The 26,843-nt window shown below is 43.5% G+C and overlaps 1 protein-coding gene and 1 long non-coding RNA gene across 3 annotated transcripts in view; one reads left to right on the plus strand and one right to left on the minus strand.

Moving 5' to 3' along the window:
• Positions 1-4,490, minus strand: part of NEGR1 (neuronal growth regulator 1) — a 626,547-nt gene extending 622,057 nt beyond the window's left edge. Inside the window, exon 1 of one of the 2 annotated variants that reach the window (XM_069738272.1) lies at positions 4,149-4,490. In XM_069738272.1, coding sequence (XP_069594373.1) covers positions 4,149-4,330 — 182 coding nt within the window. In that variant the 5' untranslated portion in view covers positions 4,331-4,490. The remainder of the gene's footprint in view (positions 1-4,148) is intronic. The other variant, XM_069738273.1, reaches the window with a different exon arrangement.
• Positions 4,491-11,114: 6,624 nt separating this feature from the next.
• LOC138648470 (uncharacterized) overlaps positions 11,115-26,843 on the plus strand; it is a 124,208-nt gene continuing 108,479 nt past the window's right edge. Inside the window, exon 1 of the long non-coding RNA XR_011315109.1 lies at positions 11,115-11,273. This is a non-coding gene — a long non-coding RNA (uncharacterized lncRNA). The remainder of the gene's footprint in view (positions 11,274-26,843) is intronic.

The raw sequence follows: 26,843 nt of genomic DNA on the forward strand, positions 1-26,843 counted from the left end.
AATTGCAAGGTTTTTATTACGTAATACATACATGCAAAAAAATGCCATTTTTGAAATAGATTTAACACCAAAAATTGATTTCCTCAATAAGTCACTTGAGAATTTGAGAATGATGGCAGCCGGCAATCAGCTGTTCACAGGCTGATGTAACCTATGTCCTCCAAAAGCAGGGACCCCCGTCTATGAGGACTATATGCACTTACCGGAAATAAGGTCACGTGATCCCTTAATGGGAAAACTGGAAGCGCTAGATGAGCGCAAGATGAGCGCACGATTACAATAGAGTCAATGTCTGATCGCCAGTATAGAACGGACCCAATCCGACTCTACGTCACATGATTGGACTTTTCATTGTCTTTAAAATTCCATTTTAAAGGGGCTTGAAACAAATTGCTGTTTTTTTTTTGTCCAGAAATAGCGCCACATCTGCCCATGGTTGTATGTGGTATTACAACTCAGCTTCACTGAAATTTATGGGGGAGTAATGCAATACCATACACAGCCTGTGGCCATGAACGGCGCTATTTTTGGGAGACAGCAGCCATGTTTTTCCAATCCTGAATTTAATACCTAGAAAATGCATTTCTCTACCTGGAAGATATCGGTTTCATAACTTTGTGGTCTTTCCTTTTTTTCCAGTTGGTTCTTACTAACATCCCCTTGCCAGGAAAGAAGCAAAAATATAGGGTCCATGAATCATGCATTAACTCAACCTGCCTGACGTAGAGAAACTACCTGCTCGGGGTCACACGGTGTGACGGTGGGAGGAGAGACCACTGCCACCACCACTGCTTCCCACAGACCCCAGAGCGGCTGGCAGGACCGCCCCAGCCCTGTGTGGTCTCTGGCGCCTCGCTGTCAGGCTGGCACTAATTTCAGGCTGGCATCTCATGGAGTGTGAAACATCATTGGTTTGTGGCTACTGTGAATGCAAATGTCTTGGTGCACTCAACAAGGTAGGGAGGAAAATATAGAGCGACAACAGCTTTCTGCATCTGGAGAGCGAATCTCTGTAGATAAAGTATCACAAGTGCAAATATTCACAATCAAATGTCAATGTAAATTCATTTTCAGGCCTCACACCTCAATCTGATGTATTGGCGACAGAAGTTCATTGTGCAAGTCATAGGAGAAGAATCCAGCCTGGAAGCATCAAATCGGGAAGCTGAGACTTGTCAGGGCAAGGAAGCCGCATGGTGATGAGAAGGGAACGGTAGAGCAATACGCCAAAAAACAATGAAAAAAATACAGCAAAATATGATTATGCAGAAAGGACATAGATAGATAGATAGATAGATAGATAATATATAGATAGATGGATAGATAGATAGATAGATAATAGCTGAATGGATAGATATTAGATAGATAATAGATGGATAATAGATAGATAGATAGATAGATAGATAGATAGATAGATAGATAATGGATAGATAGATAGATAGATAGATGATAGATAGATAGATAGATATAGATAGATGATAGCTGAATAGATAGATAGATAGATAGATAGATAGATAGATAGATAGATAGATAGATAGATGATAGATAGATAATAGCTGAATGGATAGATAGATAGATAGATAGATAATAGGTGAATGGATAGATAATAGATAATGATAGACAAAGTATGAGAGATAGATAATAGATAGATAATAGATGAAATATAATAGATAGTTGATAGAATAGATAGATATAGATAATTGATACATAATAGATAATTGATAGATAATAGATAGATAGATAGATAAAGATAGATATAGATAATAGATAGATAATTGATAGATAATAGATAATTGATAGATAATGGATAGATAGATAGATAGATAGATAGATAGATAAAGATATAGATAATAGATAGATAATTGATAGATAGATAGATAGATAAAGATAGATATAGATAATAGATAGATAATTGATAGATAATAGATAATTGATAGATAATGGATAGATAGATAGATAAAGATATAGATAATAGATAGATAATTGATAGATAATGGATAGATAGATAGATAAAGATATAGATAATAGATAGATAATAGATAGATAATTGATAGATAGAGCAATGAGGACTGAGATTTAACACAAGTCTGTAAAGCGCTGCGGAATATGATAGTGCTATATAAGAAAAGCATAATAATAATAATATAATAAATAAGTATGGCTGGATTCTGGAGGTTTCATAAATCCCTGACACTTTTCCATCCTCCCTTATCTGTCGCCCAGACATAGTTTGCTCCTCCCGTTGCACTCTTCACGCTCACAGGGCTGATTTTTAGCACTGAAGGATCCCTATGCCAGCCATTAACCCTTTATGGGGTGCACTACTACAAGAGCCTGAACATTCCCATCCATGCTTCCAAAAAGCTGCTTCGCCCAACAGGAATGGCCGTAAGGGATGAATATTTATCTTATAGGAAAACGCATCACAATAAGTGAAGGCTCCATGGCCAGGATTCCATGGAGGAGGACAGACCTCACAGCAGGCAGGACTTTACCTACAGATCGCTTGTGGCAAGAGAAGGAGCAAGATCCAAGTGTATGCAGAGGAGGGAGGTTTTGTTTTTTTTGGGGGGGGGGTGTAGAGGTGAGATACAAAGTATCAGTTGGTAATTGTGAACCTTAATGAAGGAAAGTTTGCAGGGAAGCAATGGCTAAAATGCAGAAGCCGGAGAGCACTGGAATCGATCCCAGCACCATATGTGAAGAGCATTTATTAAGACAAGGTTTAGCTGATAATCTCCATTCACTAATGACTCGCAGAGAAGGGTGAGGGCTGTGTTGTTTGCAGTGAAAATCCCAACATGTTTAAAGCCCAATGAGCAAATATTGAAATATGCAGCATTGTACGCACAGAGCTGGAATTCTGCAGACAGAAACATATTTACATATTTACAAATACAAAGATACAAGTTACATTGTAACAAGTCACAGGAGGCGTCAAAACAATGTATCTTATGCTGAACATGAATGGTTCCTGCAGTATTACTCATTGTGAGCAAACATTGGCACAGTCTATTATATCAGCTGCATGATATCTACAGCACATGATCCATCATGATCCATCATAGATCCACTTCTCTGCTACAATGTATCTACAGACAGCAGACAGTGCATGGAACCTGCACACTGCTGCCTTCTCCTGCACCTGAGATAATCACTATATAATCTCATCAGCAATGATAAATCCAGTAAGCTAATGATCATGGCATTACAGATTGTGGGCTCATTAAAGACTAATACCTGCTCAGTGTAAGGAGGCTTTAATACCATTAGCAGCCAGCAGTATCTCATGTTGTGGTTACACATTAGTCTTTGGGGATGGAGTGAAAACAAAAAGTGCATATATGACAATTCCTATTCAACGAAGTAATGCAAATGCATCCAAATAAGTAGTGCATGGTGAGGGGAGGCTGGGGGGTCTGTCCTATAAGTAGTGCATGGTGAGGGGAGGCTGGGGGGTCTGTCCTATAAGTAGTGCATGGTGAGGGGAGGCTGGGGGTCTGTCCTATAAGTAGTGCATGGTGAGGGGAGGCTGGGGGGTCTGTCCTATAAGTAGTGCATGGTGAGGGGAGGCTGGGGGGTCTGTCCTCTAAGAAGTGCACACAGACTGGTGACATTTTGTATTAATAGAAGAGTCTGTTGCTGGTCTGCTCCTAACACAAGCAGCATTATAACTGTATCATCACCCAGTCATGGGTGCAATTATCAGTCTAGGAGACACATGCATTAATTGGCACAGGGGTAAGGAGCCATTAACCCTTAACAGTTGCACACTGCACCTCTGCCAGTCCTTCCAGGCAGCAGTCTTGCCCCCCACCCCTTCAGATGAGTGCTAGTTACACAACTTCCAGCCTCTCCAGCTCTTCCTTACAGCTCCCCCACCTCCATGCACAGACATCTCCAAAATCAAACAAACCTGAGGTGTCCACTGTAGCTCAACACAAGCAAGAATTAGGGGGAAAAAAAAAAAAGTAGTTGTCACTGTGCCTGTAGGAAGAAGCAGATCCTGAGCAGAAGAAGAACACAACCCCCAATCTCCACAAGGTTGTCACAGTGCAAAAAAAAGAAGCAAATTCCAAAGAAGTAACAAGAACATAAGACAAGACAGCACAGAGGGGCAATGCCAGGCGTGGGCACAGGGCTCCTACCTAAGCATGGCTGTCTCTCCTTGCTTGACGACCAGGTTGTCCACTGCTGGCCAGGAGTAGTCCATGCTCTGTCCAGCGGGCAAGCAGGAGGGCAGCAGACAGCACACACTGAGGATGACAGCGGCCAGCCACTGGTTTGAGCAGCAAGCAGCAGCACCCTGCACCAACATCATCATGTCCATCACTGCTGGGGCTGCCCCTGTCAGCCTGGGATCCCTGGCAGATCGCAGGAGGAGGAGGAGGAGGAGGAAGAAGAAGAGTGCAGGGAAGCGCTGCTGCTGGAGAATGAGCAAGGCAAGGCAGCTGCAGCAGCAGCACACGTCCCCCAGGCTCTCAGCCGGTTGCCATGCGGCCGTTTCCCTAGCAACCACAGCCGGGGAGTAGTGCTGGTGCTGCTGCTGCTGCTGCTACAGCAGAGAGACAGTGCAACAGCCAGCAGCACCCTGACCAGACCCCCTCCTGGCAGCAGGACAGCGAGGGCTGCAGGGGGTTAATTCCTGCACAGAAAACTTTTTAGGCTTGGCCTGATCCAGGGAAATGGTTAACGGAGAGAATCTCCTATGGGCACTGCCTTGCTGGCATTGACAGAGCGACTAAAAGCCACGGTGCCAATCTGCGGCCACAAAACCATTCGAATTAGATGGGAGATCGCGAATGATTATTATCAAAAAGTCATCGGCGTCACCGATAGGTAAGAATGAAAGGGTCTTTCTCAAAGTCGCTGATTTTATATATATTTTCTTTTTTTTCAGGCAGCAAATCGTTACAGATGAAGAAAAGAGAGAGAACGCAGCCCCCAGGACCCCCCACTCACATGGAGACCCCTGGGACATCAGGATGGAGGCAGGAAAGAGTTAATCCATAAAAAAGAGGATTCAGACCAAATCTGTAGAGACTGCAATCAGTTGTGCAAGTATTGAGCGGTGGGACTGTGGCGCCAGATATCGGTGCGGATTCTGGGTCAACAGCCCTTTATTCCAGACTCCTATCATCCTATTATCGTGGATTGTGAAGGGTTAAAGGGGTGGTCTAGTGAGAACAAGTGATGACTTTACCGATTGGTGGGGGTCCGACCACTGGTGCCTGCATGGAGGGGCCATTACCATGGAGTTCCAGTGCACATGTGCGCCCGCCGCTCCATCCATTCTCTCCGGGGCTGCCAGCGCTCCTCTCGGCTTTTTCCGGCAGCCCCATAGAGAATAAATGAAGCAACAATTGGACGTCCGACCTGCAGCTCCATTTTGTAGCAGAGAAATAAGTTCCTCGTCCTATTGATCGGTGCATTTCCCAGCGGGCGAACCCCCACGATCAGCAAGCTGTCATTTATCTTACAAATAGGTGATAATTTGTTGTCACTGGACATCCCCTTTAAGTCAAGGATTCCTTTAGACAGGGGGACACGATAGTAGGAGATGGCAGCAGGGCCTGTGACTTGTGCACCGGACCGGGAACCTCAAAACGAATTCTGCCTTATTGAAGGCCAAAGCAACCTACTAAATGTGTGCCCCAGGTATAGGAAAGCCCTTGTAGGAAGGGGTTAATACGTCAGACCCCAACTCCTGCATCCGTACCCTTATATAAACCAGTGTCCATGGATCCGATATAGCACTCGGCGGCCCCCCTTACACAGATGCCCCCTGACCACATTCCCGATACACAAGCATACAGGGCGAGGGTTAGATAAGGGATTTCTTCAGGACATAATGTAGTCAGTAAATGCTGCCGCCCAGTTCTAATACTCTGAACTTAGACCACCAGAAAACCCTATGATGATTTAGGTTGGGGGTCCGGGATATTGGGCGTCGTAGCAACACTAAAATACAGTAACATTAAGAATCTGGGAAAGTGAATGTAAAATCCACCAGGAAACATCCGTACATTGGTTTGGAGCTTTACATGAGGATTTAACCCTTTGTGGTACATTAGCTGTATTGACCCATCATTACATGTGGATGACCCCATAATGAATATTGGGGTCACCATGCATCTATGGTCAGCGGGTCACTGCGGGCGACACAGCCTGGACTCCTCTTCTGCCATCACTGACTCCTGCTGCTCTTATCTCTGTCCCTTCATTCTCTGTGTCCCCAGAATCCTTCTCGCTCTCGTTCCTCTCTGGTTCTCTCACCTCCCCCTTCTCTCTCTCTTTCTGTCAATCTCTGACACTTTCGCACCCGCTCTCTCTTCCATCTCTGTCACTTTGTTGCAATAAATGCTCCTGTCAGTCAAATGGTGTCTGCAAGTCACACTGTGTCCCCGGCTGACACTCAGAATGTTCCTTCTTAGGTTCCTCCCTACAACGTAGATACAATGTATCAACACTCAGTCATAAACAATATTACATACAGTCTGTCCTCAATGCCGCATCATCTTATAGAAGCAGCGGGTAACAACACAGACATCCATGCAAATTGTATCATTGCTTAAAGGAATCTGCATCACTGAACAAAATGTAACAACTTACATATAGAAAGTAATTATACAAAAGGTTCAGTCACCGTGTACGGATATTACTTACCCTGCACTGAGCCTGAGTTACCTTCTCTATTATACTCCAGAGCTGCACTCACTATTCTGCTGGTGCAGTCACTGTGTACATACATTACATTACTGATCCTGAGTTACATCCTGCATTATACTCCAGAGCTGCACTCACTATTCTGCTGGTGCAGTCACTGTGTACATAAATTACATTACTGATCCTGAGTTACATCCTGTATTATACTCCAGAGCTGCACTCACTATTCTGCTGGTGCAGTCACTGTGTACATACATTACATTACTGATCTTGAGTTACATCCTGTATTATACTCCAGAGCTGCACTCACTATTCTGCTGGTGCAGTCACTGTGTACATACATTACATTACTGATCCTATTCTATGTCCTATGTATGTATCCTATTCTATGTCCTATATATTCTATGTTCTATGTCCTATTCTAATGTATAATGTACTTCTGTCAACAAACTGTCATGTCAACTATGGAATTCCTTTATGATTTTTATGATTTAAGTTGTGCTGCTGTGATACCATAATTTCCCACGGGATCAATAAAGTGTATCGTATCGTATCGTATCGTATCGTGATCCTGAGTTACATCCTGTATTATACTCCAGAGCTGCACTCACTATTCTGCTGGTGCAGTCACTATGTACATACATTACATTACTGATCCTGAGTTACCTCCTGTATTATACTCCAGAGCTGCACTCACTATTCTGCTGGTGCAGTCACTGTGTACATACATTACATTACTGATCCTGAGCTACATCCTGTATTATATTCCAGAGCTGAACTCACTATTCTGCTGGTGCAGTCACTGTGTACATACATTACATTATTGATCCTGAGTTACACCCTGTATTATACCCCAGAGCTGCATTCACTGTTCTGCTGGTGCAGTCACTGTGTACATACATTACATTACTGATCCTGAGTTACATCCTGTATTATACCCCAGAGCTGCACTCACTATTCTGCTGGTGCAGTCACTGTGTACATACATTACATTACTGATCCTGAGTTACCTCCTCTATTATATTCCAGAGCTGCACTCACTATTCTGCTGGTGCAGTCACTGTGTACATACATTACATTACTGATCCTGAGTTACATCCTGTATTATATCCCAGAGCTGCACTCACTATTCTGCTGGTGCAGTCACTGTGTACATACATTGCATTACTGATCCTGAGTTACCTCCAATATTATACTCCAGAGCTGCACTCACTATTCTGCTGGTGCAATCACTGTGTACATACATCACATTACTGATCCTGAGTTACATCCTGTATTATACTCCAGAGCTGCACTCACTATTCTGCTGGTGCAGTCACTGTGTACATACATTACATTACTGATCCTGAGCTACATCCTGTATTATACTCCAGAGCTGCACTCACTATTCTGCTGGTGCAGTCACTGTGTATATACATTACATTACTGATCCTGAGTTACCTCCTGTATTATACCCCAGAGCTGCACTCACTATTCTGCTGGTGCAGTCACTGTGTACATACATTACATTACTGATCCTGAGTTACATCCTGTATTATACTGCAGAGCTGCACTCACTATTCTGCTGGTGCAGTCACTGTGTACATACATTACATTACTGATCCTGAGTTACATCCTGTATTATACCCCAGAGCTGCACTCACTATTCTGCTGGTGCAGTCACTGTGTACATACATTACATTACTGATCCTGAGTTACACCCTGTATTATACTCCAGAGCAGCACTCACTATTCTGCCGGTGCAGTCACTGTGTACATACATTACATTACTGATCCTGAGTTACATCCTGTATTATACCCCAGAGCTGCACTCACTATTCTGCTGGTGCATTCACTGTGTACATACATTACATTACTGATCCTGAGTTACATCCTGTATTATACCCCAGAGCTGCACTCACTATTCTGCTGGTGCATTTACTGTGTACATACATTACTGATCCTGAGATACATCCTGTATTATACTCCAGAGCTGCACTCACTATTCTGCTGGTGCAGTCACTGTGTACATACATTACATTACTGATCCTGAGTTACATCCTGTATTATACCCCAGAGCTGCACTCACTATTCTGCTGGTGCAGTCACTGTGTACATACATTACATTACTGATCCTGAGTTACACCCTGTATTATACTCCAGAGCAGCACTCACTATTCTGCCGGTGCAGTCACTGTGTACATACATTACATTACTGATCCTGAGTTACATCCTGTATTATACCCCAGAGCTGCACTCACTATTCTGCTGGTGCATTCACTGTGTACATACATTACATTACTGATCCTGAGTTACATCCTGTATTATACCCCAGAGCTGCACTCACTATTCTGCTGGTGCATTTACTGTGTACATACATTACTGATCCTGAGATACATCCTGTATTATACTCCAGAGCTGCACTCACTATTCTGCTGGTGCAGTCACTGTGTACATACATTACATTACTGATCCTGAGTTACATCCTGTATTATACTCCAGAGCTGCACTCAATATTCTGCTGGTGCAGTCACTGTGTACATACATTACATTACTGATCCTGAGTTACATCCTGTATTATACCCCAGAGCTGCACTCACTAGTCTGCTGGTGCAGTCACTGTGTACATACATTACATTACTGATGCTGAGTTACATCCTGTATTATACCCCTAGTGCTGTACTCACTATTCTGCTGGTGCAGTCGCTGTGTACATACATTACATTACTGATCCTGAGTTACATCCTGTATTATACCCCAGAGCTGCACTCACTATTCTGCTGGTGTAGTCACTGTGTATATACATTACGTTACTGATCCCGAGTTACATCCTGTATTATTCCCCAGAGCTGCACTCACTATTCTGCTGGTGCAGTCACTGTGTACATACATTATATTACTGATCCTGAGTTACCTCCTGTATTATACTCCAGAGCTGCACTCACTATTCTGCTGGTGCAGTCACTGTGTACATACATTACATTACTGATCCTGAGTTACATCCTGTATTATACTCCAGAGCTGCACTCAATATTCTGCTGGTGCAGTCACTGTGTACATACATTACATTACTGATCCTGAGTTACATCCTGTATTATACCCCAGAGCTGCACTCACTAGTCTGCTGGTGCAGTCACTGTGTACATACATTACATTACTGATGCTGAGTTACATCCTGTATTATACCCCTAGTGCTGTACTCACTATTCTGCTGGTGCAGTCGCTGTGTACATACATTACATTACTGATCCTGAGTTACATCCTGTATTATACCCCAGAGCTGCACTCACTATTCTGCTGGTGTAGTCACTGTGTATATACATTACGTTACTGATCCCGAGTTACATCCTGTATTATTCCCCAGAGCTGCACTCACTATTCTGCTGGTGCAGTCACTGTGTACATACATTACATTACTGATCCTGAGTTACATCCTGTATTATACTCCAGAGCTGCACTCAATATTCTGCTGGTGCAGTCACTGTGTACATACATTACATTACTGATCCTGAGTTACATCCTGTATTATACCCCAGAGCTGCACTCACTAGTCTGCTGGTGCAGTCACTGTGTACATACATTACATTACTGATGCTGAGTTACATCCTGTATTATACCCCTAGTGCTGTACTCACTATTCTGCTGGTGCAGTCGCTGTGTACATACATTACATTACTGATCCTGAGTTACATCCTGTATTATACCCCAGAGCTGCACTCACTATTCTGCTGGTGTAGTCACTGTGTATATACATTACGTTACTGATCCCGAGTTACATCCTGTATTATTCCCCAGAGCTGCACTCACTATTCTGCTGGTGCAGTCACTGTGTACATACATTATATTACTGATCCTGAGTTACCTCCTGTATTATACTCCAGAGCTGCACTCACTATTCTGCTGGTGCAGTCACTGTGTACATACATTACATTACTGATCCTGAGTTACATCCTGTATTATACTCCAGAGCTGCACTCAATATTCTGCTGGTGCAGTCACTGTGTACATACATTACATTACTGATCCTGAGTTACATCCTGTATTATACCCCAGAGCTGCACTCACTAGTCTGCTGGTGCAGTCACTGTGTACATACATTACATTACTGATGCTGAGTTACATCCTGTATTATACCCCTAGTGCTGTACTCACTATTCTGCTGGTGCAGTCGCTGTGTACATACATTACATTACTGATCCTGAGTTACATCCTGTATTATACCCCAGAGCTGCACTCACTATTCTGCTGGTGTAGTCACTGTGTATATACATTACGTTACTGATCCCGAGTTACATCCTGTATTATTCCCCAGAGCTGCACTCACTATTCTGCTGGTGCAGTCACTGTGTACATACATTACATTACTGATCCTGAGTTACATCCTGTATTATACTCCAGAGCTGCACTCAATATTCTGCTGGTGCAGTCACTGTGTACATACATTACATTACTGGTATGATGGACTCCTCGCCAGAGACGGACTACACCTCAACAAACCTGGGAAACACACATTCGCCAGAAGACTCGCTACACTCATCAGGAGGGCGTTAAACTAGAAGAAGAGGGGACGGGAAGAAAAACATTAGACTTGAACAAAGACGACCCAGGAAAACATACTCAGATGGGAGGTAAGAACATTTCTAAAACAATCCACAGCGAGGAGATTGGAACAAAACAAAATCCTCTAAACTGCATGCTCGCAAACGCCAGAAGCCTGACAAACAAGATGGAAGAACTAGAAGCAGAAATATCTACAGGTAACTTTGACATAGTGGGAATAACCGAGACATGGTTAGATGAAAGCTATGACTGGGCAGTTAACTTACAGGGTTACAGTCTGTTTAGAAAGGATCGTAAAAATCGGAGAGGAGGAGGGGTTTGTCTCTATGTAAAGTCTTGTCTAAAGTCCACTTTAAGGGAGGATATTAGCGAAGGGAATGAGGATGTCGAGTCCATATGGGTCGAAATTCATGGAGGGAAAAATGGTAACAAAATTCTCATTGGGGTCTGTTACAAACCCCCAAATATAGCAGAAACCATGGAAAGTCTACTTCTAAAGCAGATAGATGAAGCTGCAACCCATAATGAGGTCCTGGTTATGGGGGACTTTAACTACCCGGATATTAACTGGGAAACAGAAACCTGTGAAACCCATAAAGGCAACAGGTTTCTGCTAATAACCAAGAAAAATTATCTTTCACAATTGGTGCAGAATCCAACCAGAGGAGCAGCACTTTTAGACCTAATACTATCTAATAGACCTGACAGAATAACAAATCTGCAGGTGGTCGGGCATCTAGGAAATAGCGACCACAATATTGTGCAGTTTCACCTGTCTTTCACTAGGGGGACTTGTCAGGGAGTCACAAAAACATTGAACTTTAGGAAGGCAAAGTTTGAACAGCTTAGAGATGCCCTTAATCTGGTAGACTGGGACAATATCCTCAGAAATGAGAATACAGATAATAAATGGGAAATGTTTAAGAACATCCTAAATAGGCAGTGTAAGCGGTTTATACCTTGTGGGAATAAAAGGACTAGAAATAGGAAAAACCCAATGTGGCTAAACAAAGAAGTAAGACAGGCAATTAACAGTAAAAAGAAAGCATTTGCACTACTAAAGCAGGATGGCACCATTGAAGCTCTAAAAAACTATAGGGAGAAAAATACTTTATCTAAAAAACTAATTAAAGCTGCCAAAAAGGAAACAGAGAAGCACATTGCTAAGGAGAGTAAAACTAATCCCAAACTGTTCTTCAACTATATCAATAGTAAAAGAATAAAAACTGAAAATGTAGGCCCCTTAAAAAATAGTGAGGAAAGAATGGTTGTAAATGACGAGGAAAAAGCTAACATATTAAACACCTTCTTCTCCACGGTATTCACGGTGGAAAATGAAATGCTAGGTGAAATCCCAAGAAACAATGAAAACCCTATATTAAGGGTCACCAATCTAACCCAAGAAGAGGTGCGAAACCGGCTAAATAAGATTAAAATAGATAAATCTCCGGGTCCGGATGGCATACACCCACGAGTACTAAGAGAACTAAGTAATGTAATAGATAAACCATTATTTCTTATTTTTAGTGACTCTATAGCGACAGGGTCTGTTCCGCAGGACTGGCGCATAGCAAATGTGGTGCCAATATTCAAAAAGGGCTCTAAAAGTGAACCTGGAAATTATAGGCCAGTAAGTCTAACCTCTATTGTTGGTAAAATATTTGAAGGGTTTCTGAGGGATGTTATTCTGGATTATCTCAATGAGAATAACTGTTTAACTCCATATCAGCATGGGTTTATGAGAAATCGCTCCTGTCAAACCAATCTAATCAGTTTTTATGAAGAGGTAAGCTATAGGCTGGACCACGGTGAGTCATTGGACGTGGTATATCTCGATTTTTCCAAAGCGTTTGATACCGTGCCGCACAAGAGGTTGGTACACAAAATGAGAATGCTTGGTCTGGGGGAAAATGTGTGTAAATGGGTTAGTAACTGGCTTAGTGATAGAAAGCAGAGGGTGGTTATAAATGGTATAGTCTCTAACTGGGTCGCTGTGACCAGTGGGGTACTGCAGGGGTCAGTATTGGGACCTGTTCTCTTCAACATATTCATTAATGATCTGGTAGAAGGTTTACACAGTAAAATATCGATATTTGCAGATGATACAAAACTATGTAAAGCAGTTAATACAAGAGAAGATAGTATTCTGCTACAGATGGATCTGGATAAGTTGGAAACTTGGGCTGAAAGGTGGCAGATGAGGTTTAACAATGATAAATGTAAGGTTATACACATGGGAAGAGGGAATCAATATCACCATTACACACTGAACGGGAAACCACTGGGTAAATCTGACAGGGAGAAGGACTTGGGGATCCTAGTTAATGATAAACTTACCTGGAGCAGCCAGTGCCAGGCAGCAGCTGCCAAGGCAAACAGGATCATGGGGTGCATTAAAAGAGGTCTGGATACACATGATGAGAGCATTATACTGCCTCTGTACAAATCCCTAGTTAGACCGCACATGGAGTACTGTGTCCAGTTTTGGGCACCGGTGCTCAGGAAGGATATAACGGAACTAGAGAGAGTACAAAGGAGGGCAACAAAATTAATAAAGGGGATGGGAGAACTAAAATACCCACATAGATTAGCGAAATTAGGATTATTTAGTCTAGAAAAAAGACGACTGAGGGGCGATCTAATAACCATGTATAGGTATATAAGGGGACAATACAAATATCTCGCTGAGGATCTGTTTATACCAAGGAAGGTGACGGGCACAAGGGGGCATTCTTTGCGTCTGGAGGAGAGAAGGTTTTTCCACCAACATAGAAGAGGATTCTTTACTGTTAGGGCAGTGAGAATCTGGAATTGCTTGCCTGAGGAGGTGGTGATGGCGAACTCAGTCGAGGGGTTCAAGAGAGGCCTGGATGTCTTCCTGGAGCAGAACAATATTGTATCATACAATTATTAGGTTCTGTAGAAGGACGTAGATCTGGGGATTTATTATGATGGAATATAGGCTGAACTCGATGGACAAATGTCTTTTTTCGGCTTTACTAACTATGTTACTATGTTACTATGTTACTATGATCCTGAGTTACATCCTGTATTATACCCCAGAGCTGCACTCACTATTCTGCTGGTGCAGTCACTGTGTACATACATAACATTACTGATGCTGAGTTACATCCTGTATTATACTCCAGAGCTGCACTCACTATTCTGCTGGTGCAGTCACTTTAATAGGAGCTGAGCTGCAGAGTACGCCACTACACAGTGATGTAAACTGTTTATGTGCAACCACCATAATAGCCGATGACCGCTTTATGATGGTCCAGGTGTCAGACCCCCACAAATCTGACATGATAGGTTATTTATAGCAAATAAAGAACAAGGTTGCAGTGAATCGCTCTAAGGAAAGTCGAGGTGAAGTACATGAAGTGGGAATGGCATAATGGCTTTTGAAATTTTATTTTAAAAAAACACAATTTAGCCAATAATTGTGAGCCCATCCACCAGCGTCAAGGTAATCTCATGGATCGGATGGGTCCCTGACCTGACTGCCCAGTGTGATCACTTACCTCTGGCTAGTGTCTTGGTGAAACCTGTATTTATAGGTCGGAACAACATGTGATTGGGTGTAATTAACATCACAGCATGGTGAAGGGCGGGTGTAAGTCAGAAAAATGGTACATTAGTAAATAATGGAAAACATGGGGCGCAGTAATGTGAAGGCTTCTGCTGCTCCGCGGAGAGGAGCCTCTGTCTCCCCAGCACAGTGTTTTCTCTCATTACTCCGCAGACTCCACAGCTGTCACTTTCCCATTCACCTGTCACATCCTTCCTCATTTACCAGTTCATTCTCTCTCTCCTTCTTTACACCAAGTGTTGCCTTTCTAATTCCGTCACCTTTTGCCTGTCACAATCCATCATCCAGATCCTGCCTCTAAGTTCACCATTATCGTTCCTTTAACAATCAGCCTCTTCTGCATCGGGTCTCATTCGCTTATTCACCCGTTCATTTATTTACTGCAGATTTTTTCCATTTCCCTTTGCATGTTATACAAACGCAGTAAATGCGTCACGGTATGCGAGAATGGGAGCACAAGTGTCATCATTAGGATTCTCTACAGGGGAAAATAATGCATTTAAAGGGATTGTTTTATCAGGACCAATATTTCCCAGGCGCAGCGCTCGCAATCGCACTGACAGACCTGGATCATCCGGTGTATTACATAATTGGACAGTCATCCTAATGACCTGCATGTAATACCACATCTCACCAGCAGTGGCCGCTGCAGAGGATACAGATTATATATATATATATATACAGCCTATATTGGGTGTATCTGAAGGTTACAGAAATGACATGTTCTAATCCCTGCATTAATTTATAAGGCGTGACAATCATGATAGGACTCCTGTATTTACATATTTTTTTTCGTTCCTAAAATGACTTTTCAAACTTATGTTTCGTAATAAAATCAGTGTTTTGATCCTTTTCAAGATCTCTGCTTGCTGTCGTTATATGGAATACTTCTTGTCATCATGCACTTCCCTCCTTTTGCCTCCGGTGCTAATGCTCCCCACTGATACATTGTATCAATTAGTGCTACTGTTTTGAGTACATTAATAATAACAAATAGTGATGGGTGAACCCGTGGATGTTCTGGTCCGGCAGGTTCAGCCAAACACCTAACAAAAGTTCGCTTCAGGTACTAGAACGGTACCCGATCCCAAACCCAGACCTTATTCAGATGAATGGGGGGCCCAAACATCCATTGTCTGCGACAAACACAGGCTCTAATCAGTGGTAAGATTATTACCGCCGGTCAGAGAGCTGTGGTTCCCACGCTGGCAAATGACAGCGTGAGCCAGGAACTGCGACCAGTGGTAAAAAAGTGAAGGGGTTCGGCTGATAAGAACGTTCCACTCCCAGTGGCCTCCGCGTGCTGTCACTGAAAACATGCTATAAATAAATACAATGACCTGGGGTCTCTTCTATTTTTCATAACTAGCAAAGGTAAAACTGACAGCTGTGGGCTGCAACCCTCAGCTGTCAGCTTTATCATGGATTATTATCAAGAATAGAGGGGTCCCCATGCTGTTTTTTTAAATTATTTAATAGATATACCTTTTCTGGGGCCGCTGTGAGCTGCTATTTTTAGACTGAGGGTACAAATATCCTTGGCCCCTTATCAGCCTGAGAATACCAGCCCCCAGCTGTTCACTTTAGCTTGACTGGTTGTCAAAAATGAGGGGGGACCCGACATTATTTTTTAAATTATTTAAATTGTTAAAAAAAATGTCTTGGAGACCCCTCTATTCTTGATAACCAGCCATAATAAAGCTGACAGCTGACGGTTGCAGCCTGCAGCTGCCAGTTTTGCCTTCGCTAGTTATCAAAAATAGAAGAGACCTCATGTCATTTTTTAAAAATATTTATTTATTTATTTATAGCACAAGCGCCGGCTGATGAATACTCCCATCGGTGGCACCTGCTCTCGCTGTTTTCAGCAACAGCAGACATAGACTGATAGGAGTAGTACTCTCTCATCAACAGACGCCTGTGACCGGCAGTAAACTTTTTGGGTCTGTGCACACGTAGTTTTGAGCACTGCGGATTTTTCCAACAGTGGATTTTAGAAATCCGCAGGTAAAAGGCACTGCGTTTTACCTGCGGATTTACCGTGGTTTTTATGCGGATTTTGTGCAGATTCCACCTACGGTTTTACACCTGCGGATTCCTATTGCGGAGCAGGTGTAAACCGCAGGGGAATCCGCACAAAGAATTGACATGCTGCGGAATGTAACCCGCAGCGTTTCCACGTGTTTTTTTCCACAGCATGTGCCCTTCGGAATGCGGTTTCCATATGTTTACATTATTATTATTATTATTATTATACATTTTTATAGCGCCATTTATTCCATGGCGCTTTACATGTGAATACGGGGCACATTGTACCGTAAACGCATGGAAAGCTGCTGCAGATCCGCAGCTGCATATCTGCTGTGGATCCGCAGCAAAATCCGTAACGTGTGCACATAGCCACAAGCTGCTGGCTCATTCTGACAGAGGGGGAACCGCGGCGCTCTGACTGGCGGTAATAATCTTACCACTGATCAGAGCCGCCGGTGTTTCTCACGCTGTCATGCACATGACAACGTGAGAAACACTCAATGTTCGTGGTGCTGAACCCAAACAGTAACACGGACTTTCTGGAGAAGTCTGTGTTCGGGGTCGAGTGCCCGACCACTAGGTGTTCGGTACAGACCCTGAACGTTACTGTTCAGGTTAGCCCATTACTATTAAAAAATAATAATTGTAATTTTGATTTCTGAAGCGCAAGCATATTCTGCAGCACTTTACATGACAATAAAGACATTAAAAGGTATCACATAGTTCACCAGATATGGGAGGAGTGAGGGTCCTGTGTCCTGAGATGTAGGGTGGTGCTGAACCATGGAGCGCTTTGTGGGTGAGCGAGATCATTTTAGATTGAAATCTGTAGTGGATGGGTAACCAGTGTAATGACTGGCACAGGGTAGAGGCATCGGTGTAGCAGCTGGAGAGGAATATTCTCCTGGCAGCTGCATTCTGGATGGATTGGAGCGGGGAGAGTTTAGTAACAGGGAGACAGATTAGTAGAGAGTTACAATAGTCCAGGCGAGAATGAATAAGAGCCACAGAGTTTCTGCAGAGTCGAAAGTAATAAATGGTCGAATTTTAGAGATGTTTTAGAGGCGTATAAGACAAGAGCAGGAGAGTGATCAGAAGTAGGAAGTGAGGAAAAGATCTGTGTCAAATACACCCCCACGACAGTGACCGTGCTGAGCCCTAAACTGACACATTGTAGCAAGCTGCCGCTGTAAGAAATGTTACTAATGTATGAGACTAATACATAATAATTGTAACTGCAATGAAACAACATCATTTCCTTACGACGCTAATTGTTAATTTTGCAGTATTGCAGCTGCAGGGAATGTATCACTGCATCACAAGATAAAGAGGCAAATCCTGAATTACTGGGCCTCATTGCAAATCTGTAACATATGCCCCCCTCCCCCCAGAGCCCCATGGCAAAGAAGTGACAGTGCCCTCATATACTCGGGTCCCATCGCATATATGTAACACGGTTCCGATACTTGAGCCGACTGCAATTCTGTAAGAGGGACCCTCTGCTGGGATCCATCGCAAATTTGTGACAGGTGCCCCCACTAATTATATGACAAGTCTCATTAAAAATGTTACAGGACCTCCAGTGATCTGGGCTCCATTGCAAATAACAGGGTCTACGGCTACAAAAGCACCATTGCAAATCTGTTCCAGGAGCTCCTGGTTCCTTGGACCCATTTTAAATCTATAACATGGTCCCCATCTGAGGTGCCATAAATAATACTGGGGTCCTCCTATGCTCAGGGGCATCTTCTACCCGTGCACTCCTGACCATGCAGCATTAACATTCAGGAATCTGTGCAGTCCACAGTGCAGATTATCAGCAGGAACAGAAATCTCCTAAATCTGAACTACCCAGTTTTGTGTCCAGTGCACTAACATCTCCATACATGACCTCAGTCAGTGCACTTCCTGCACAGTGCACAGGGGGCGCTGCAGCTGAGCACATCCAGGCTCATAGCAATGTGGAGTGTGAATCCAGGTATCTGCAGTGCCACCTGTTGGTCACAATAGGTATCGTCCTCTCTAGATTTACATTTTCCTTATAGAAGAGCGAATTAAACCCCCCGATTTACACATTCACCAACCCATATAAAAGTATCGACACATTGATTGCATGATTAATAATATTCTGAAGGCGAGGCTCATGCATGACAACTCTATATGTTAATGATGTATGAATATCTATTTTTCGGACGCTGCAAATGTAGCGTTTAATTAGTAACAGCTGAATATAATTACAACGTCGTAAACTTGTCCCGATCAATAGAACATATTTGCATTGATCAGAATCAATCATTTCTACAAGCTGAGCAGACAGATATATAGTTTTGTGGGAATAAATGGCATATCGCTGTGGAGTGATGAATCCAGGTACCTGTATGGTCAACCACTAGGTGGAGCTCACTGCATACAGACGAATACACCTCCCATTGATGTCAATATTAACTGGATAAATCCATAGCCAGTGAGCTCCCCCTAGTGGCCGCTGCGTGTAGCCATAATTATATCATTTACCTATAAATCATTAAGTCAGAAAAATATTAGAGAAATAGTAGGAAGTAATTTAATAAAGCAATTATTGCCTAAAACCAAAATAATGGGGGTGTAGTACATTTGTCAGGCTTTTCCCTGTGCAAATATTGTACTACATTAGTATATTACAGAGCTTTTCTTAAGATTGCAGTTCTGGAGCGCACCGTTCCATAACCGCACGTCTTCCTAATTGACCAGGGGATGATCCCCTTGAATATTGACAGTTCGAAGGCATGGTTGCTCGGATTGTCCAAATTGTCCAATGTCCCAGTGCTTGCACACTTTATATAGCAAAGACCTACATCCTTAGAAAACCAGCCACTGCTGATAGACTGCAGAAATAGCTGGTAACATAGCCAACGAGCAGTAAACTATAGTATTAAAATCCATCCGCTCTTGAGAACAATGAGGAGTTGCAAGAAAATAGTTTTTACAACTTTGCAATTCCAATGCAAATTTGCATCAGATTCTGAATTCTGGATTCATACTCCCTGATGAAGCAAAAGGGTGAAACGTACGTCGGGGCACCAGGGTCACTCAATTTCTCCAGTCTGCACAATATGTAAGTTTTTTCATTGCTACTCAATTATCATTTAAGCAATATTAGCTTTGTTAAACAAGGTGGCATATTTTTTCCAACTAGGCAAATATTTATAAGGGACATCAGGTCCAATCATAACATCAGTTTGCAAAAATATGTAAGCTTTCTTATTGCTCTCTGATTATCATTATGCAACCAGTAGTAATAGTTCACGTGTTTTTTTGCACTATGCAAATATTTTGGCTAATGAGGTATTTCAACTATCTTCTATTATTATTTACTATTATAGCGCCATTTATTCCATGGCGCTTTAGATGTAAGGAGGGGTATACATAATAACAAGTACAATAATCTTGAACAATACAAGTCATAACTGGTACAGGAGGAGAGAGGACCCTGCCCGCGAGGGCTCACAATCTACAAGGGATGGGTGAGGATACAGGAGGTGAGAGGACCCTGCCCGCGAGGGCTCACAATCTACAAGGGATGGGTGAGGATACAGGAGGAGAGAGGACCCTGCCCGCGAGGGCTCACAATCTACAAGGGATGGGTGAGGATACAGGAGGAGAGAGGACCCTGCCCGCGAGGGCTCACAATCTACAAGGGATGGGTTAGGATACAGGAGGAGAGAGGACCCTGCCCGCGAGGGCTCACAATCTACAAGGGATGGGTGAGGATACAGGAGGAGAGAGGACCCTGCCCGTGAAGGCTCACAATCTACAAGGGATGGGTGAGGATACAAGAGGAGAGAGGACCTGCCCGCGAGGGCTCACAATCTACAAGTGATGGATGAGGATACAGTAGTTGAGGGTAGAGCTGGTCGTGCAGCGGTTTGGTTGATCGGTGGTTACTGCAGGTTGTAGGCTTGTCGGAAGAGGTGGGTCTTCAGGTTCTTTTTGAAGGTTTCGATGGTAGGTGAGAGTCTGATGTGTTGCGGTAGAGGGTTCCAGAGTAGGGGTGATATGCGAGAGAAATCTTGTATACGATTGTGGGAAGAGGAGATAATAGGGGAGTAGAGAAGGAGATCTTGTGAGGATCGGAGGTTGCGTGCAGGAAAGTACCGGGAGACGAGGTCACAGATGTATGGAGGAGACCGGTTGTGGATGGCTTTGTACGTCATGGTTAGGGTTTTGTACTGGAGTCTCTGGGTAATGGGGAGCCAGTGAAGGGATTGACAGAGGGGAGAGGCCGGGGAATAGCGGGGGGACAGATGGATTAGTCGGGCAGCAGAGTTTAGAATAGATTGGAGGGGTGCGAGAGTGTTAGAGGGGAGGCCACAGAGCAGGAGGTTGCAGTAGTCGAGGCGAGAGATGATGAGGGCATGGACTAGGGTTTTTGCAGATTCATGGTACACAAAATGAGAATGCTTGGTCTGGGGGAAAATGTGTGTAAATGGGTTAGTAACTGGCTTAGTGATAGAAAGCAGAGGGTGGTTATAAATGGTATAGTCTCTAACTGGGTCGCTGTGACCAGTGGGGTACCGCAGGGGTCAGTATTGGGACCTGTTCTCTTCAACATATTCATTAATGATCTGGTAGAAGGTTTACACAGTAAAATATCGATATTTGCAGATGATACAAAACTATGTAAAGCAGTTAATACAAGAGAAGATAGTATTCTGCTACAGATGGATCTGGATAAGTTGGAAACTTGGGCTGAAAGGTGGCAGATGAGGTTTAACAATGATAAATGTAAGGTTATACACATGGGAAGAGGGAATCAATATCACCATTACACACTGAACGGGAAACCACTGGGTAAATCTGACAGGGAGAAGGACTTGGGGATCCTAGTTAATGATAAACTTACCTGGAGCAGCCAGTGCCAGGCAGCAGCTGCCAAGGCAAACAGGATCATGGGGTGCATTAAAAGAGGTCTGGATACACATGATGAGAGCATTATACTGCCTCTGTACAAATCCCTAGTTAGACCGCACATGGAGTACTGTGTCCAGTTTTGGGCACCGGTGCTCAGGAAGGATATAATGGAACTAGAGAGAGTACAAAGGAGGGCAACAAAATTAATAAAGGGGATGGGAGAACTACAATACCCAGATAGATTAGCGAAATTAGGATTATTTAGTCTAGAAAAAAGACGACTGAGGGGCGATCTAATAACCATGTATAAGTATATAAGGGGACAATACAAATATCTCGCTGAGGATCTGTTTATACCAAGGAAGGTGACGGGCACAAGGGGGCATTCTTTGCGTCTGGAGGAGAGAAGGTTTTTCCACCAACATAGAAGAGGATTCTTTACTGTTAGGGCAGTGAGAATCTGGAATTGCTTGCCTGAGGAGGTGGTGATGGCGAACTCAGTCGAGGGGTTCAAGAGAGGCCTGGATGTCTTCCTGGAGCAGAACAATATTGTATCATACAATTATTAGGTTCTGTAGAAGGACGTAGATCTGGGGATTTATTATGATGGAATATAGGCTGAACTGGATGGATAAATGTCTTTTTTCGGCCTTACTAACTATGTTACTATGTTACTATGTTACTATGAATGGACGGATCCGTGAAATATTTTTGAGTTGAAGTCGGCAGGAAGTGGAAAGGACTTGGATATGTGGTTTGAAGGAGAGATCAGTGTCAAGGATTACCCCGAGGCAGCGAGCTTGTGGGACTGGGGAGATTGGGCAGCCGTTTACTGTAATGGATAGGTTCGCTGGGGGGGTCGCGTGAGATGGGGGAAAGATGATGAATTCTGTTTCGTCCATGTTGAGTTTCAGAAATCTAGTGGAGAAGAAGGATGAAATAGTGGTCAGACATTGAGGGATTCTGGTTAGTAGAGGTGATATCTGGTCCAGAGATGTAGATCTGTGTGTCATCAGCTGTGTGTCATGAGCTGTCCCAGGCCAAAGGTGTAAATGGAGAAGAGCAGGAGCCCTAGGACTGAACCTTGCGGGACTCCGACAGATAGGGGGCGAGGTAAGGAGGTGGTGTGTGAGTGGGAGACGCTGAATGTCCGGTCTGTTAGGTATGATGAGATCCAGGATAGGGCCAAGTCTGTGATGCCAAGGGATGAGAGGGTCTGTAATAATAGGGAATGGTCCACTGTGTCAAAGGCAGCCGACAGGTCCAGGAGGAGGAGGACAGAGTAGTGTCGCTTGCTCTTGGCAGTTACTAGGTCATTGGTGACCTTAGTTAGGGCAGTTTCAGTGGAGTGGTGGGACAAAAAGCCAGATTGTAAGCGGTCGAAGAGGGAGCAAGAAGAGAGATGGGAGGACAGTTCAAGGTAAACGTGTTGTTCCAGTAGTTTTGAGGCATAGGGGAGAAGTGATATAGGGCGATAGCTAGATATAGAGGATGGGTCAAGAGAGGGCTTTTTGAGGATAGGTGTGATGGAGGCATGTTTAAAGCTTGAGGGGAAAACACCAGTTGTTAGTGATAGGTTGAAGAGATGGGTTAGGGTTGGGATGAAGACTGTGGTGAGGTTTGGGAAGGGATCGGGTCAAGTGCACAGGTGGTGAGATGTGATCTTGAGAGTAGAGTCAATCTTCTGTAATGGTGGAGAAGTTGGTTTTGGAGGTGGAGGGCTGGGAAGTCGGGAGGAAGGGCTCTGGGGGTTGTCGACAGTTTTAGTCTCTGATGTTCTCAATCTTCTGCTTGAAAAATTAGGCAAAGTCTTCAGTGGAGATAAGTGGTGAGGGAGGAGGTGCTGGGGGACGGAGGAGAGAGTTGAAGGTGTTGAATAACTGTTTAGGGTTGTGAGACAGGGAGGATATGAGAGATGAGAACTAGGTTTGTTTAGCTGTGGCGAGTGTGGTCTTGAAAGTAGTGAGGGACTGTTCGGTGTAGTGTGGGGTCCGCATTGTGACCTCGGTGCCCTTCCCTTCCTTGTCCCTCTATTCTGGCGGTGACTCGCTCGCTCTCTGCTCTGACGCTGTCTTGCTTTGCTTTCTATACCTGTCAAACAATCTATTATCCTGTTACTCTTTTCCATACTCTTCCTATTATCATCTCTTCACTTGTCAAACTCTCTCTGCCACGTCTTCCACGAATTCACCGGGAGATTAGCGATAGGGAATTAATGTATCTCACAATTCTTACCAGGCGAACAGCGACACATTTACTGGAAACATCACAGGCGGTGAATGGAGGAAGGTTCTGTGAGGACTTGTTATGTATTTTCTAATTGTTTTGTTGTTCATGTGAACATGAATAATAAAAAAAAATGCCCTCCCAGAATTCTACAATCTATTACATAAGGAATATTAATGTGCTCCTCCTTCCTTTGGAGCGTTTATCTGCATTTTTAGTGGCAGTTTTTATTTTGTGCCATTTAATATGTGCATTTTGTTTGACGTCCAAAAACTACACCGAGTCTAAAAATTGTCAAATGTTATTTTATCAGTGGCGGCCGGAGGTGACTAAAAGAGCAAGCGGACTATGTTCCTTAAATACCACCGAAACAGGATGCAGATTCTGAAGCCAAAACTACTGTAGGACTTGTCCTAAAAGGAAAGGGAAGTATTAAAAAAGAACCGATACACTTTCTTATTTTTGGATCCAATTCTGATTTTGGTAGCAAAACTGGAGCAAATGCTGCGACTGTCAGAAGAGGTAATTCAAAAAATGTACTGATCCCTGGGACTACTAGCGATCCCGAGAACATGGTTCTGTGATATATCCTGTTCTTGTAAGACCTCCAGCCATCAGTAACGTTTCCCTCATGCTCCTCCTTCTATTTTTGGCATAACCCTTTAAGATGGAGTCACACAGCAGATATTGGGTGTAGAATTTTGGTTGCATGCTTCCTATTAAAATTCTGGTAAAGACATGTCTATGAACCGGAATGTTGGAGACGATCAATCATTCCCATTATCATTGACTGCAAAGAGATGCATGGGATCCACAGCTGAGACACCTTTGTGTGAACCTGCTCCAATGTCCTCTGCTTCTGCACTGCGGACAGTGATGATGATGGAGTGGGCGGAAATGCAGGCACAGTTCAGCAAACTGTACTGGTGAGGCTGGGACTTGCAGTGCCACACCATGCCACTATTCAGCAGGAGTAATTAGCTCTCTCTGTGGGCTTTGTCTGGAGCCACACTCTATTTAACCTCCTTGTAGTCTGCTAGTTATAAGTTACCACTGACTTTGGTTGATTCCCCTACAGCGCAGCTCTGTTCCTGCTTGCTAGATTCTGTTACTGACCATGGACTGACTTAACCCTCCAATTGCCTGATGATTATTTTGCTTCTGACTCCATAATTCTGGTCCTGGGCCTCATCTATCTCCTGACCATGTTTCCAGCTACTGATCTTGTCTTGTACCTGACTTCTCTGGTTTTGACCCAGCTTGTCCACCGGCTGGCAGCCACTCCATGAATGCAACCTAGGGGACCATCCTGTAATTCAGATCCATATATAGGGTTAAGGCGTGTAGGCCAGGAGATCTCTGGGATCTGCTGATGTTGGTGGCTTGAGAACCGTCTGTCCAATGATGCTCTGCTAGGGTTTCCATGCACATTCACCATGACGGCAGCTCAAACTGCAAACTAATCTTCAACAAAATCTGCAATGAACGCTGTATGTACCGTGCACATGTCGGAGCAGATTTTGGTGCTGATTTGTTGTCTAGTTTATTAAACCTGTCCTAAATCCACATTTAATTCACTGCAAAGAAACGCAAAAAATAAATCACTTTAGCGAAATCTGAGGATTTTGTAGCTGATTTTGGTGCACATTTTTTTTGCCAGGATCAATGACTTACTGCTTACACAATGGGATGATTCACTGAAGCTTTTATGCCGATATTATAGCGTAAAAAGCATTGAAAAGTCACAGAAACTTGTCACAGAAAGTGAGCAGCAAATTCTAGACATCCCACAGACTTTATAGCCTCCATAATGCCTTATGTGTCGCAGAATTGGCATACAATGAAATCCAGAGATCAATTCACTGCAAAATTCTCAATTAACACAACCAGATTTCTTTAGGTTTTTGGGCCTGAAGAAAAAAAAAGAAAAAAAAAATTGCAACAAAGTACCGCCCAACAGTAGAAAAATCTATACATAGGAATTTCTAAGCAAGGAAATGTTGTGGATCACCACTTAGGATTTCATCCGTAGCAAACTGATACTAAATCTGCAGCAAAATCTGTAAGGATAAGTTCACACTAGGTGATTTTTCAGCGTTTTTTTTTTGCAAAAAAACTGATCTCTTAGCAGGAAAAAAGCTGCGTGTTTTCCTTGTTTTTTTTTGCCACGTTTTTGATGCGGGTGCATGAGGTTTCTGAAATCTCATAGACTTTGCTGGTAGTGTAAAACGCAGCTAAAAATTAGCATAAAAAAAGCAGCAAAATCGCACAGTGTGAACTTAGCCTAACACGTGCTGATTTTGCTGCAAATTGTTGCATTATTTAATAGGATAGTACTCACACTACTGTGAGCGAGTAAACTTGACCAGTGTTAAAAAAAAATAAGGCTACTTTCACACTAGCGTCGGATTCGGCCCGTCGCATTGCGTCGGGCCGAGATTCCGACGCTAGCGCTTGATGCGCCGCACAACGGGTGCAGTGGATGCATTTCTCCGGTGCATCCGCTGCCCCATTGTGAAGTGCGGGGAGGTGGGGTCCGTCGGCAGCAAAAAACGTTACATTTAACGTTTTTTTGCTCCCGGTGGTCCGCCACAACACGGCGCAACCGTCGCCCGACGGTTGCGATGTGTGACAATACGTCGCAATGCGTCGGTAATGTTACTCTATGGGGCAAAAACGCATCCTGCAAACAACTTTGCAGGATGCGTTTTTTCCCCTAAACGACGCATTGTGATGTATTCAAAAAAACGCCAGTGTGAAAGTAGCCTCATCTGGAGCAAATTCTAGAATTGCCAGGGACTTTCATACCTGAAGATTGCCCTATCACTTGGTGAAATGGCCTAGAGGGATTTTCTCCGGGAGATAAGTCCTTTCTGTATTCCTATTATTATAGGGTATG

Source organism: Ranitomeya imitator, chromosome 8 (assembly GCF_032444005.1).
Source record: "Ranitomeya imitator isolate aRanImi1 chromosome 8, aRanImi1.pri, whole genome shotgun sequence".
NCBI classification, from domain to species: Eukaryota; Metazoa; Chordata; class Amphibia; order Anura; family Dendrobatidae; genus Ranitomeya; species Ranitomeya imitator.